The 12,645-nt window shown below is 34.3% G+C and overlaps 1 protein-coding gene across 5 annotated transcripts in view; it reads left to right on the top strand.

Moving 5' to 3' along the window:
• Nucleotides 1-284: 284 nt before the first annotated feature.
• The window catches only part of LOC131065962 (probable leucine-rich repeat receptor-like serine/threonine-protein kinase At3g14840), a 128,067-nt gene continuing 115,706 nt past the window's right edge, over nt 285-12,645 (top strand). Inside the window, exons 1-3 of one of the 5 annotated variants that reach the window (XM_058000574.2) lie at nt 285-600; nt 1,306-1,477; nt 1,569-1,640. In XM_058000574.2, coding sequence (XP_057856557.1) covers nt 435-600; nt 1,306-1,477; nt 1,569-1,640 — 410 coding nt within the window. In that variant the 5' untranslated portion in view covers nt 285-434. The remainder of the gene's footprint in view (nt 601-1,305; nt 1,478-1,568; nt 1,641-12,645) is intronic. The other 4 variants (XM_058000575.2, XM_059216503.1, XM_058000576.2 and 1 more) reach the window with 4 other exon arrangements.

Genomic DNA, 12,645 nt, shown 5'->3' with positions numbered 1-12,645 from the left:
ATGCTCAAAATAATAAAACTTAATACTAAACTCAATCAGTAAAAAAGATTCATTCAAATTTTATTTTCACTAAATAAAACCAAAAAGAATTCATTTATTAAAAATAAAACTTCAATATCTAAAGATGCCCAAGCCCAATCCTATTGATTTAGACTAGTGTGGTAGAGAATCACAGCTTTACATGCCATTTTATCAAAAACCTTCTCTCAAATATAATAGTGTGAACACTTGACTGAGCCAATAAAGAAGATTCACTAAAATTTCATTTTCCCTGAATAGAACCAAAAATAATTTCACTTTCTAGTAATTGAAACATCAATATCGATAAGAATGCGAAGAAGAGTTGATCCAGTCTACAAAGGAGACAAATAAAATTCGTTTCAGCTTCTATACTCCTCTACCAAACAGCAAAGGAAAATTCAATATAGAAAACAATGAGCTCACTTAGTCACTTCCATTGTTCTTCTGTCTCTGCAATGGCCATCAATTCTGTTTTGCCTTTCATGTTCTTACTATTCTTATATACAAGCCTTATGTACTGCTGCTATATTGCACATCCAGTAGGAGCTGCTGCAGCAACAATAACAGACCCACAAGAAGGTAATTAACTGTCTTTATTCTTATCAATTTGGTTTTCCTTCATTGAGAATTACTGTCTGAGAATTTAATGTAAAAGTCTTTCGAAAATAAAACAAGTGTATTATTTTTGTTAATATCTATTGAATTTGGATCTGAGGTTTGATTTCATTGACGGGAGCTTCCAATGGTAAAACATAAGATTCAGCTGGAAGGATGAGTTACACCAGCAGTTAATGTCGTTAAAAAGTTATTGGAAGTAGGGCAGGAGGGGAAGTTTGTAACGCACTTTCCCCTCCTGACGCCACTCTTCCGTATTTGAAGCTGCTGCCTTCCACTAAATAGTTAAAGTGGAGTTACGCATCTGAGCAGCAGGAGAGTTAAGCATCGGGGGAAGTCATGACTCCTAATGATGGGATCATAGAAGTCAGTTCCATCTCCTCATGATGGGGAAGTTCCATCTCCTCATGACATGATGGAGAAGTTTCATCTCCTAATTATGGGATCATATCTAGATCTATACAGTTTATAAATAGACTATTAGATTCCTGCAGTAAATATATATATCCACTGATTCTAATGATCCAATCGTTTATGAAAAATTGTGAAAAAAACTCATAATTTTTAAGCTTTCATACTTTAGGTAGAATTCCTTGAAGAAGTCTCTTTTGTTGGTGAGTTTAGCTGTTTGTAATTTAACGTATATTTCTTTCTTCCGAGTTTGAACAGTTAAAGCATTGAGAATTATAGCAAACAAACTGCAAAATAGAAAGTGGAAATTCAGTGAGGATCCTTGCAGTGGAAAAGGAAGCTGGAACGTCAACCAGGAAAAGGATACTAAAAATATGGTCATCTGTAATTATACCTCAGAGGACACCAAATTTCACCATGTTACCCATATGTATGCAAATTTTCCTCTCTCTTTTTTAAGTTCTCCTTGCACTTATTTATTTTTCTAAATTAGAGTGAAATAATTGGATGCTTGGTTACAGATTTCTGAAGCGTCAGAACCTGTCTGGGGTTGTTCCAGCGGAGCTAGCCAATCTCACATACCTCCAAGAAATGTATGTAATGAATACCTTTAGTTACTATCTTTTTCACCACATGTTTTAACTTAGTTTTTATTTACAACTAAATGTCTTATTGCAATCAAAATTCCCCCGTAGGGTGTAAGATTTACAAAAAGCCACATGAGCTTTCCTACTACACTTACTATTCTTCTAACTACAAACAACTTACACTAACATTGCTAGTGTTTACAACTTAGTTTCATATTACAAATCATATCTTAACCTTGTTGTGTAGAGGTCTCCTCCTCTTCACTATCTATGGTATCTGCCCTCATGGTAAAAAATTGACTCTTATGACACAACTCATATAGAGAATTTTGAGAATTGTATTTTCGACTTTGTTTTATTTAAATGTAAAGATTGTCATTTAAAGTAGTGACAATTATGAAAAATTGAATCTATTGAATAAACCAAAGCATCATTAAATATTGACCAATGACTGGCATCAAGATGAAAAATACTAGTAATAGCATCGTCTAGAATAGTATTGAATTTTTAGCACCACAAAGGCCTAATAAATGACTTAGATAGTGTCTTAGTCATCTACTTCGGGTTTCTTGTTCCCATGAAGATTATTATAAATATTGAAAAAATGTCCATGTTCACCCTATACCTATGTGTAATTGAGAGATATGAATCACCCATTGTCTTGAATGCATCTATCTTAATTAATAGATTCATCTTTTTAGTGTCATAAATAGTAACCCCTTACAATTTCACATTCCTTTTTGGGCCCTTGCTTTAGTGTGCCTCCTAGGTTATTTTCAGCTTATTTCGGCCTTATTCGAATTGTCATCATATGCTCATGAGGTGATCTGATCTAATGTCATGGGCCTATGCACTCTTGAACCACCCTTAGTTTTCCCTTTTTTGGATGGATTATGACACCTAGTGCCATAGTCCTAGTGGACTAGGGTTCCTAGTGCCATAGTGCCTTCAAAAGGAGCCCAAATTTTAACATGTTGAAGTGTTCATTCCCACCATTTGTGAATTGATCTCGATATCTTAATATGACCATTGGAAGTTAACCTAAATGTAAAAATACCTTGAGAGCCCTATATAACTAAGCATCATTTTTAATTCATTTACAAATCTACCAATTTTATTTCAAGAGCAAGTGTTCCTTCATTCAAGAGCATATCTAATTACAGGGAGCATCAAGCTACAACAAGCTATCTTCAAATATGTTTTCACGATGAATTTTATAATGAATAATCATGTTATTGCATCAACATTGGGAGGACTTATCTAGAGAATATTACATCACCACCATTATCAATCCAAAGGTATAATCTTGTCAATTCAACATTTCATTTTGGATTTAGCCTTTTCCCTACCAAGGGTAAGCTATTTCTAATCATCATTTGTTGCAGTGGACATTAATTCTTACCCAAGGTTTGACTTAGGAAAACTCTTATGCAACACAACAATTCTCCTCTCTCTATGTGTAGGTTATAGATCCAACAATAGAAAGTTACAAATTTGTGTAGAGCAAACTAATACACATAGTTCCAAATTTTAAACAAGTGAAAAACTCAAGACTAATCTAGTTAGCTTCATAGTTTGATGTTTTTTGGCTAATTTTCGGAGAGGGTGAGTTACAAAATTTCCTTTTTGTCTTTCATTTCTAGATCTATACATTTGAGATGATTTTTAACTCTATATCTATTCATGTAGGCTAATTATTGTCAATTTCCTAGCATTTTAACTAGTCATTGCATATCCATATCAAACATAGAAAAGGAAATAATCATACACAATATCGGGCTCTCTTTAGAAATTAAGTTAAATCTCGGTGGCTATTTCCACTAATAAAATTAATATTGATTTGGGATATGGAAAAAACATGAAGTTGTGTCGCACTTGGGGCTAACTCGGTGTAGTCCATCCAGACTACTACCTTGCCCCATGTCACTAGCGTGGCGCCTAAATGATGCCAAGAGTTCGGCCAAACTTAGTTTGGCTAGACTCTTGGCACCATTTAGGCATTTTTTGTGAGAACGCAAACTCATATTTTTCAAAAAAATTCAAAATAGTTTAGTCGGACTAAGTTTGGCTAGACTCCTCTATCTGGCAGGTGATGCGGCAGCCAAATCACCTATTTTGTCTGTATTTCTAAAACTTTTCACTTCTACTCAATTTTTCTTCAGGCAAAATATTTTTTTACAAAAATAAAAAAATACCCTTTTGTAGAGCTCAAAATCATGAATCTAGGCATATCATTTTTTTAGTATTTTAATTAATTTTAATATTTTTTATTAATTAAATATTGCAAGTGGGTTTTTAAAGTTAAAAAAGAAGTTGATTAGAACTTAAAAAAAAATATTAAATGATATTAAACAAATTTGAAAAATATATTTTTCACTAGTTGAGAGATTATTCTCCAAAAGGGTATAATTTTTTTTTGATAATCATAAATTTAGTAGACAAAAGGTGACATCGAATGAAAACTACCAAATTCAGCTATGTTGGACTTAAAAATATTATTACAAGAAAAATATACATCAAAATTTTATTTTATTTTATTTTAACACTACATATATATGTCCACTATTTGTAAAATTAAAATCAACAAAAATAAGTTCATTTTCATTTTGTTTGGTGACACCGACTAGAACCCCTGATTTTTCAGCAATAAAAAAAGGTCAATTTTTAAAAAAAAATAACAAACATAAATTTCATTAATATTTCTATATTTGATCAATTTACATCATTTTGAAATTCAATTTAAAAATTTCATTTTTATGCGGTCGAAGTTAAACAATTTTGGTTGTGTGGGCCATTTCCTTTATAAAAGTGTGACACAACATTGTCCTTTTACCCAATATTAGTTTATGTCTCTAGTTTAGGATCTCATTTCCCACCATTTTAATATTTTAAAGAACCTAACATATCTTACACTTGCATACTTTCTGATTTTCAATTTTGGATCTTTTTTTACATGAAATTTCTAAATTTAGAAGCATTCATTTTTTAAATTTATTACATACATTTGTTGAACATTTCTTTACATCATCAATATGGAATATGTTATTATCTTGTTTAATCATAGTACATTTGATGAATGGAGTTATTATTTTCATATTCTAGTTATAATTCATTTTTCATCCAAGGCATGAACATAGCATTCCATTTTATGCATACGATGATAACTTAGCTCTTCCTTTTATCCATGTAGCTACGCTAGAGATGAAATATTGATGAATCATACTTGTACCTCTCATAAAGATCCTCCTATTCATACAAACATTTTATAGTGAAAGGATGATGACACTGTTAGATATTAGAGTTTTTGGAATGTGTTGTTGTCATTGATGTCAACATATTCATGTGTTCTTGTGCTTTGGTGTTGTAGAGAGTCGGTTTGGTTGGTATTGTTTATGGTGAAAGTGGATAACAACAATATTGAAAGACTAAATGAATTCAACCACAAAACCCTAGCCTAACAACAACAAAGATCCACCATAACATATGAAGATTACCTAAGACAATGCAAATCAAATAAAATCACAAAGATTATACCATCGCATTTTCAATAGGGTTTTGATCTTCATTCTTCCTATCTCCATTGATCTTGCTTGATATATTTGCTCTTAGTTTTTATGTGTGCACAAGAGCTCAACAAAGAACGGAAATGTGGTTGCAAGTAGGCTTGATCGCATATGAAAGTTCGAATGCTAGAATGCTAGATTAGAATGATTGAATAGTTGATTAGAATGATTAGGGTTGATAATGAAGGAAGCATCTCCTTATATAGAAGATAATTTAGGAAATGGAGGGATAAGATTGAGAGGTGTAAAAGATAAATGGCCAGCTAAGATTAGAGGGTAGGTAGAGGAAATAAGAAAATAATGAGAGGGTAGGTAGTGTAGGAATTAAGAGATGAATGACATGTGTCATGGGTAGAAAAGGCTAATGAATTAATTAAATAAATAAAGATTTATTTAATTAATAGAAGAAGTGGGATCAATTAAATAAATAAGGTATTTATTTAATTTAGGAAAAGGGGAATTTAAATAAATAAAGGTATTTATTTAAATGAGAAATAAGGCTAGAAGAGGATAAATGAATTAATTAAATAAATAAGGATTTATTCAATTAATAGAAGAATTAGGCTAAATTAATTAAATAAATAAAAATATTTTTTTAATTAGACAAGACAATTTTAGGTGTCTACAAGTATATTGCAGATATGCTAATGCCAGTTTAAGGATTCAAAGATTAGTATCTTCAGTTGATTCAGCATGAGTTTCAGTATTTTGGAAGGTGATTTGATCCAGTTATGAGGTCCAATATGATGATTGGTTTTTTTGTTGGTTCTGTATTGCAAAGTTGTGATTTTCAGTTTGTATTGCTTTGGAATTGATTCATTATGTTGAGTGGATTTTGGAGAGTGTTTGGGATGTTCATGTGTGTCTTCAGTTCGAGTGGTTCATGATTTGAAACTTCACAAGCATATCTTTCAATTTGTTATGTTGGTGTTCTTGAGTTCTAAAAGGAAGATGATGATGATTCTAGTAATCTGAGTGGTTGCAGTTGTCGTAGTGGAATTCACGTTGCTTGTTGATATTTTTTGATTGTGTTCTATCCATGTTGTTGGTCTGCATTGATCGTTGTGCACATTATTGAAGATTTTATTGGTCTGGTGGTATTCTTCATGTTATACGACCTTCTAGCCGACCTGATGATTCTTGCATGTTGTGGATGATATTGGCAAGATATTCAGTGGTTTTGTGTGTTCAAGGTTTTAATTTAGGTCCATTTTATGTCCTTGTCGACATTTTATTGCTCTGAATATTGATTTATGTATCGGGTGATGTAACTTTGTAATTAGGTTTTATGAGTTAAGACGACCTTGAAATTAAGGTTGATGATCTGTATAAATAAGAGTAATGATAATGTAAGATGTGTGTCTAGTTTTTTTGAGAGTTTTTTGTGTGAATAATAAAATTGATCTTTTGGAAGAGTGTTGAAGTGAAGAAGAGAGTTGCAGAGAAGACAATGTGCTTAACTAGAACTGTGATTAGGCATTTGAAGATGCTATTATTTTAGTTCATGTAGTCTGAATTGGTGTCTAATCTTTGTAAGGCAGTGAGCCTTCCCAAGGTTGTAGCCCTTTGTTGTTTTTGAGCAACGAGCTCTAGACAATGTGCCTGAATGCATGTGCATTCCCCATTGTAATATTTCACATACTACTATAGAGTATCATCATATTGTGAGTAGGTTCCCACCATGGTTTTTCCCTTGATCTGGTTTTCCATGTCAAAATATGTGTGTTGTGTGTGGTGTTGATGTGGTGTTTATCTTTGTTATTGTTTTTTCTTGATCAGATGTTAAGTTGAGGTTAATTTGTTTAATTTTGGTGAAAATTGATTCATCCCCCCTCTCAGTTTTCTTGCTTTGTTGTTGCCAGCTATTGGTATCAGAGCTAGATCCTTATGAAGAAGCTTGATCAGTTGAGGAGATCCGAGATGGCAACTGTTGTTTTCAAGAAGGAGAGTCTGAGATTTGATGGAATTAATTACACCATATAGAAGAACCAAATGGAGTATCACTTGAAATGTCTTGGAGAAGATTATTGGAAGATCACAAAGAATGTCTACAATGTTCCTCAGAATGGTCCTGTTACTGCAAATAAGATCAAGGATGCTGGACATAACATAAGAGCCAAAGAAGCATTGTTGAATGCCCTAACTGATTTAGAGATGACTAATGTGATGGGATCACTGACTACTCATGAGATTTGGGAGAAGTTAGAAACCTTGTATGAAGGAGACAAACATGTGAAAGTTGCTAAATTGTAGAGCTTGAAAGGAAAGTATGAGTTGCTAAGAATGGGAGAAGATGAGAATATTTTATCCCTTATGGCTAAAGTGAATGATCTTGTACTGAACATCAGATGTGTTGGTGGAATCATTGAAGAAGATGAGATTGTAGCTAAAGTGTTGAGATCTTTGCCTCCTTCTTACAAACACAAAGTTGCTGCTATTGATGAGATCTAGACTATGACAACTGTGACAAGAGACATGTTGGTTGGTAAGCTTGCTGCTTTTGAATTAAGTGAACTTGAAGAATCACATGCCAAAACTGAGACTGCATTTAAACCTACTATATTCGGGAAGAAAAAGTATGATTTGGGAGAGAGTTCAACCAGGGTTTCTAGATATGAAAAGGAAATGAGAGAGATGGAAGAATAGGAAAGAGAATTGGAAGAGCTTGAAGCACTTATTGTTAGGATTCCCAAAGATACTGAGAAGGGGGGGGGGGGGTGAATCAGTATCTAACTGGTTAATGTATTTTTTGAACTTATTAAATGAATTGCATTCCAAAACAGTGTACCGGTAAACAAGAATTAATGCAGTAAATAAGAACAGTAAACACAACATAGAAAGAACACCATAAAACAATATTTTTGGCGAGGAAACACGGTGTGGGAAAAACCTCGGTGGGATTTGTGACCCACAATATTCGCTCACTGGCCAATAAGTAAATATTACTACAAAAGATGGTGCATGCACATGCAGGATGGCTCACTGCCTAGAGCTCATTGCTCAATTACAAAGGAAGTCTCACTGACTTACAAAAGTGGATTATAGAAATCCAAAGTGATGTACTGCTACAAAAAGCATCTGCTGTGCCAGATTCAGTATCGGTTTAAGCTCTTGCAATAATCATAAACATTACATCAATATTCGCTCATATCCATGTCCTATCCTTTTTCATATATCTTCTTGCAAAATGATCTTTCAAGATCTCATACTTATATGAGTCTTATTTACAATATGCCATGTCGTCTTACAAAAGATATTACAATTAAATGCATTATGTAATAAACAAAATCCTGTCAGCTTAGGGTGTCAGTAATCAATCTTTTTGCTATCGGTGAACTGTATGCCGGTGTAGAGTTTGTCAGTGTCAGTGCCTGTCGGTGTCATAGGATTGTAAGGTTGCCATCAATGACAATACCTTCAATCACCTATAATTTCTCATTGGATTGTGCATTTGCCAACAATCTCCCCCTTTGGCATTAATGACAACACTCATGAGAAAAACCCAAAAAGTGTATCCAAAACGTGTTGTCCAAAAATCTTACCAAAAATGTCTTACCAAAACTGTCTGTTCCAAAATTGTGTGCTCCCCCTGAGCAGATGATCTCTTCTGTCATACATTTTCCTTACTCCTTTTTCTCATCCTCTACTACTCCCCCTTTGGCATCAATGACAAAGGTTGTCATTCAATGTCAATTGAGTGTAGTTGTGGTCTGGATCCCTGTAACCGGTGGGTTACAATCTGATAAAGATCCGCTAATGCAAAATTTAGGCTATTATAGAACCTTTCACTGTCCTTTAGTGTTGCTTCAGTCCTTTGGATGGTACCGGTGAGTATGTGCATTTTCTCTTCCGGTGTCTTAAGTCCTAGAAAAAGAGCCTTAGAAATCTCTTTTATCAAAGAGATGAGGATATCTAGTTTAGGACCTAGTCTGCATTTCAGTTCCTTTTCCTTAAACTTTATTCTCCCCTTATCTTTTTCAAGTTTTTCTATTTTCTCTTCAAATCCTGCAATTTCCTATTCTATTGCTGATATGGAGTCAGATGAACCTATTAAATTGTCAGCAATATTATTGATTTCCTTCTATGCTTTGTTGATCTCTGTGTCTATATCTTCTGTCAAAATGTTTGTTTTGCATGAATCTCTGTACAGTTTCTTGAAGTCCAAAATTGTCTTGCCTAGTACCGGTAATAATGATTCAATATGTTCTGTACACTTCTTCACTATCTCCTCAAAGAATTTTTCCTTCTCTTTATTCATTTTCTCACTGAAGGTCTCCTCATTGATCTGATCAATTGTTAGTAGGTTGCCGGTTATATACTTAGACAATGTGTCTAATTGGCTTAAAGAATCTTTGTTTCTTATGTTACACTTGGGTGCAATCATCTTCAAAATTGGAATGGTATCATCTATTGCCTTATATGCAAGTGCATTGGAACCAGTTATTTTCTTAATTGAATCAAGCAATACCTTTGTTACATTTTTTGGCCAGAATTCTATCAGTGGAGAACCATATGATTGACCAACTTCCTTAACTATTTGTAGTCCGCTGGTGTGAGGAACCTCTTTGCTTATGGTGACCTTTGGTAGGTCAGTTTGAGTCTGCATTTCTACAAGCAATGGTTTTGGTTTCTTAGTTGATGTCGGTGGCACAATCTTTGTTTGAACCTTTACCTCAACCTTCTTCTCTTCTGATTTCTCTGTGTGTACCTTTGTCTTCTTCTCAGAGCTTTCCACTGTCAATTTCTCTGATTGTGACTCTAGTTTTCCTACCAGTTTCTCTATGCTTACCTTTGTACTGTCTATTGCCGGTATCTCAATAGATGTTTCATCAGTTGCTGGTTGCTCAATAGGTATATTGGTATGTACACTAGTGGTATCTGCCTTACCAGTATCCAAGGGATCATTTGACTGTTCAGTTTGTTGCTCAACCCCAATTTCAATATTTCCAACTGTAATATTTTCTGCTGGTGGCTCAGCTGCCACATTACTCTTCTCACTTGTTTCCTTGTCCACCACAATGTTGACTTCCTGTGTGTCGATATTCATTGTATACAACACCTCTGAATCAGGATTTGTGTCCTCATGTGTTGTCTCCATACTCTCTGTTTCCGGTGGAGTATCAACATTTACAACATTTATCTTCGGTGGAGTATCAGAAGGAGGTGGGGGTAAGTTGTCTATTACCTTTATGCTTGGAGGACAACCTACCTTACCTTTACCCTTATCCTTAACCTTTTGGTAGACTTTTAAGGTCTTTGGTGTCTTAAGCTCTTCTTGTTTCTCTTTCTCAACAAAGAATATATCCCACGTATCTGTTGTTTCTTCTGATATCTCATTAACTCTGCCAGCCATTAGTGCTACATACCAGTGACTGGTTGAGAATACTGCTTGGTTTGCCTCACTTATTAGTTCATATATCTCTTCTATTGAATTCCCTAGGTGAACTACTAGTAGTTTCTCTACCTTCATCTTTTTATCAAATTCAACAATTGCTACTCTTCTAGCTTCTAACCTTCTATACAACTCATTGGGTAAATCATCTACAACCTCAATCAAAAATTTCTTGGAAATATCCAAGTGTAGGATAACACTATTTTCTATGCTTTCTTTTTCATCATTTGAGAGTGTGTTATACAACTTTCTAATATTGGATAAGTTACCATCTTCAATTATCTCATTTAAAAGATTATCAAGTGGAGGGATAGCTTGTTTTTCTTTCTTCTTTCTTGGTGTCATCTTCTTTGTCGGAAGCCTAATTGCCTGTTGTTTCTGTCTTGTTCTCTTGGGTGCATGAGAGGGTATCGGTGATGGTTTTCTTTCTACCCTTTTGAACTCTGTCAGTATTTCACTATCAGAGTAGGTAGCAACCGATGAAAGATGTGTTTCTGGTTGTAATCCTTCTAGATTGCTCTCCTTAATACCAATTTTATTTAATATGTCTTCCTTGATTTCTTTTGCCTACCTTGTCCCTTTTCTAACTGTCTGTTCAGTTTTCTTTATCCTTTTCTATGATTGGATTTTGCTTTCAATTGTTTCTGCATTTCCAAATACTTTTTCTGTTGGTTCTTTAGGGGCTTCTAGGAGGGCTTTTGCATAAGTTTCAATTATGTTCTCATCTGCCTCATATCACATCTCTGTAACCCAAATAGTCCTTGGGACTACTGCCTCCATCCATATTTCATCTTTCTTTATTACAAAGCATATCTCCTTTTGATATTTGTCAACTATAGCTTGAGATGGCCTTATTCTAGTTTTCATTCTAGCCTTTAATGCCTGAAAAATGTTCATTTATGTTCTTCTCTGTCATCTCCCATGTTTTTTAGCATATTCAGAAGTTGTTTTCCTACCAGTATGTCGAATCCAAAATCCTTTCTACCTATACTGGGAACTTCCTTGGTAATATATAGTAGTAGACATACAAGTAAGCTGCCAAATCTGAATGTCCCTTTCTTGTCCCCTTTTATTTATTTTTAGATTGTCCATTAGTTCATCTTTCAACCATTCACATATGTCAATCTTTGCATTGTTGTTTACCATGTCATAGGCACTTTTGATACATAAGCTAGAAACAGAGTTTAATCTGTTGGCATGTGTAACCTTGTATCCAAGAATCATGCTAATGAATTTTACATTGATGTCCTTTACATCGTTGACTCTCAAGGATCTCTTGTCATAAGTTGCACTAGTTAGGGTCATTACAGTGTCATTAGGAACCTTTTTAGTCTTGTCAGGCCTGCTACTGGTGGAAGGTAAGCCTGCCACTGCCCTAACTGCCTCTTTTGTTATCTTATGAATAGAGTCCAACCAAAAGAACTCCCCATGTACTTTGCTTAACACAATCCTTATAACATCTTTTGGAAAATCAAGGATACTAAGAATTTCCACAAAACATAGGGTTTCAACTATCTTATGTTCTGATTTCACATTTCCATTTACATCACATATACTAGTCCTATACATGTTCTTGATCTCATCATCACCTAGTTCTTCGATATGACAATGTATATAAATTCTAGGATCCTCAACATATACAACTCCTTTGGGTATTTTTGAAAATGCTCGTAGGGTAGCATCTTTCTTCGCAATTTTGGGTATGATCTTAAATACAGGTCTAGGGCACTTAAGAACTTCAATTATAGTAGGGGTTGCAATGAATTTAGGTGCAGAGGAGGAAGCCATTGTTATAAATACCTTAATTTGCCTTTAGGTATGAGTGCTTGGATGATTTGCTTCTCTTTTCATTGTGGATGCCTTCGCTCGGGATTTTCGCACTCTAAGGATGTTTGAATGCTCGGTGAATGAAAAGAGCCAAAAACACTTGCTTTATAATGTTATTTCCTTCAACTACCACATTTAATGCCTGTCGGTTAAGTGAAACTTAATACATCTACCGGTAAAGAAGTAATCCAACTTCTCACCATCAACTGAGGGTAAATTAACATGTTTT

The sequence above is a fragment of the Cryptomeria japonica genome, chromosome 2 (genome assembly GCF_030272615.1).
Source record: "Cryptomeria japonica chromosome 2, Sugi_1.0, whole genome shotgun sequence".
Classification (NCBI taxonomy): Eukaryota; Viridiplantae; Streptophyta; class Pinopsida; order Cupressales; family Cupressaceae; genus Cryptomeria; species Cryptomeria japonica.
This window is presented reverse-complemented; position numbering and strand designations above follow the sequence as displayed.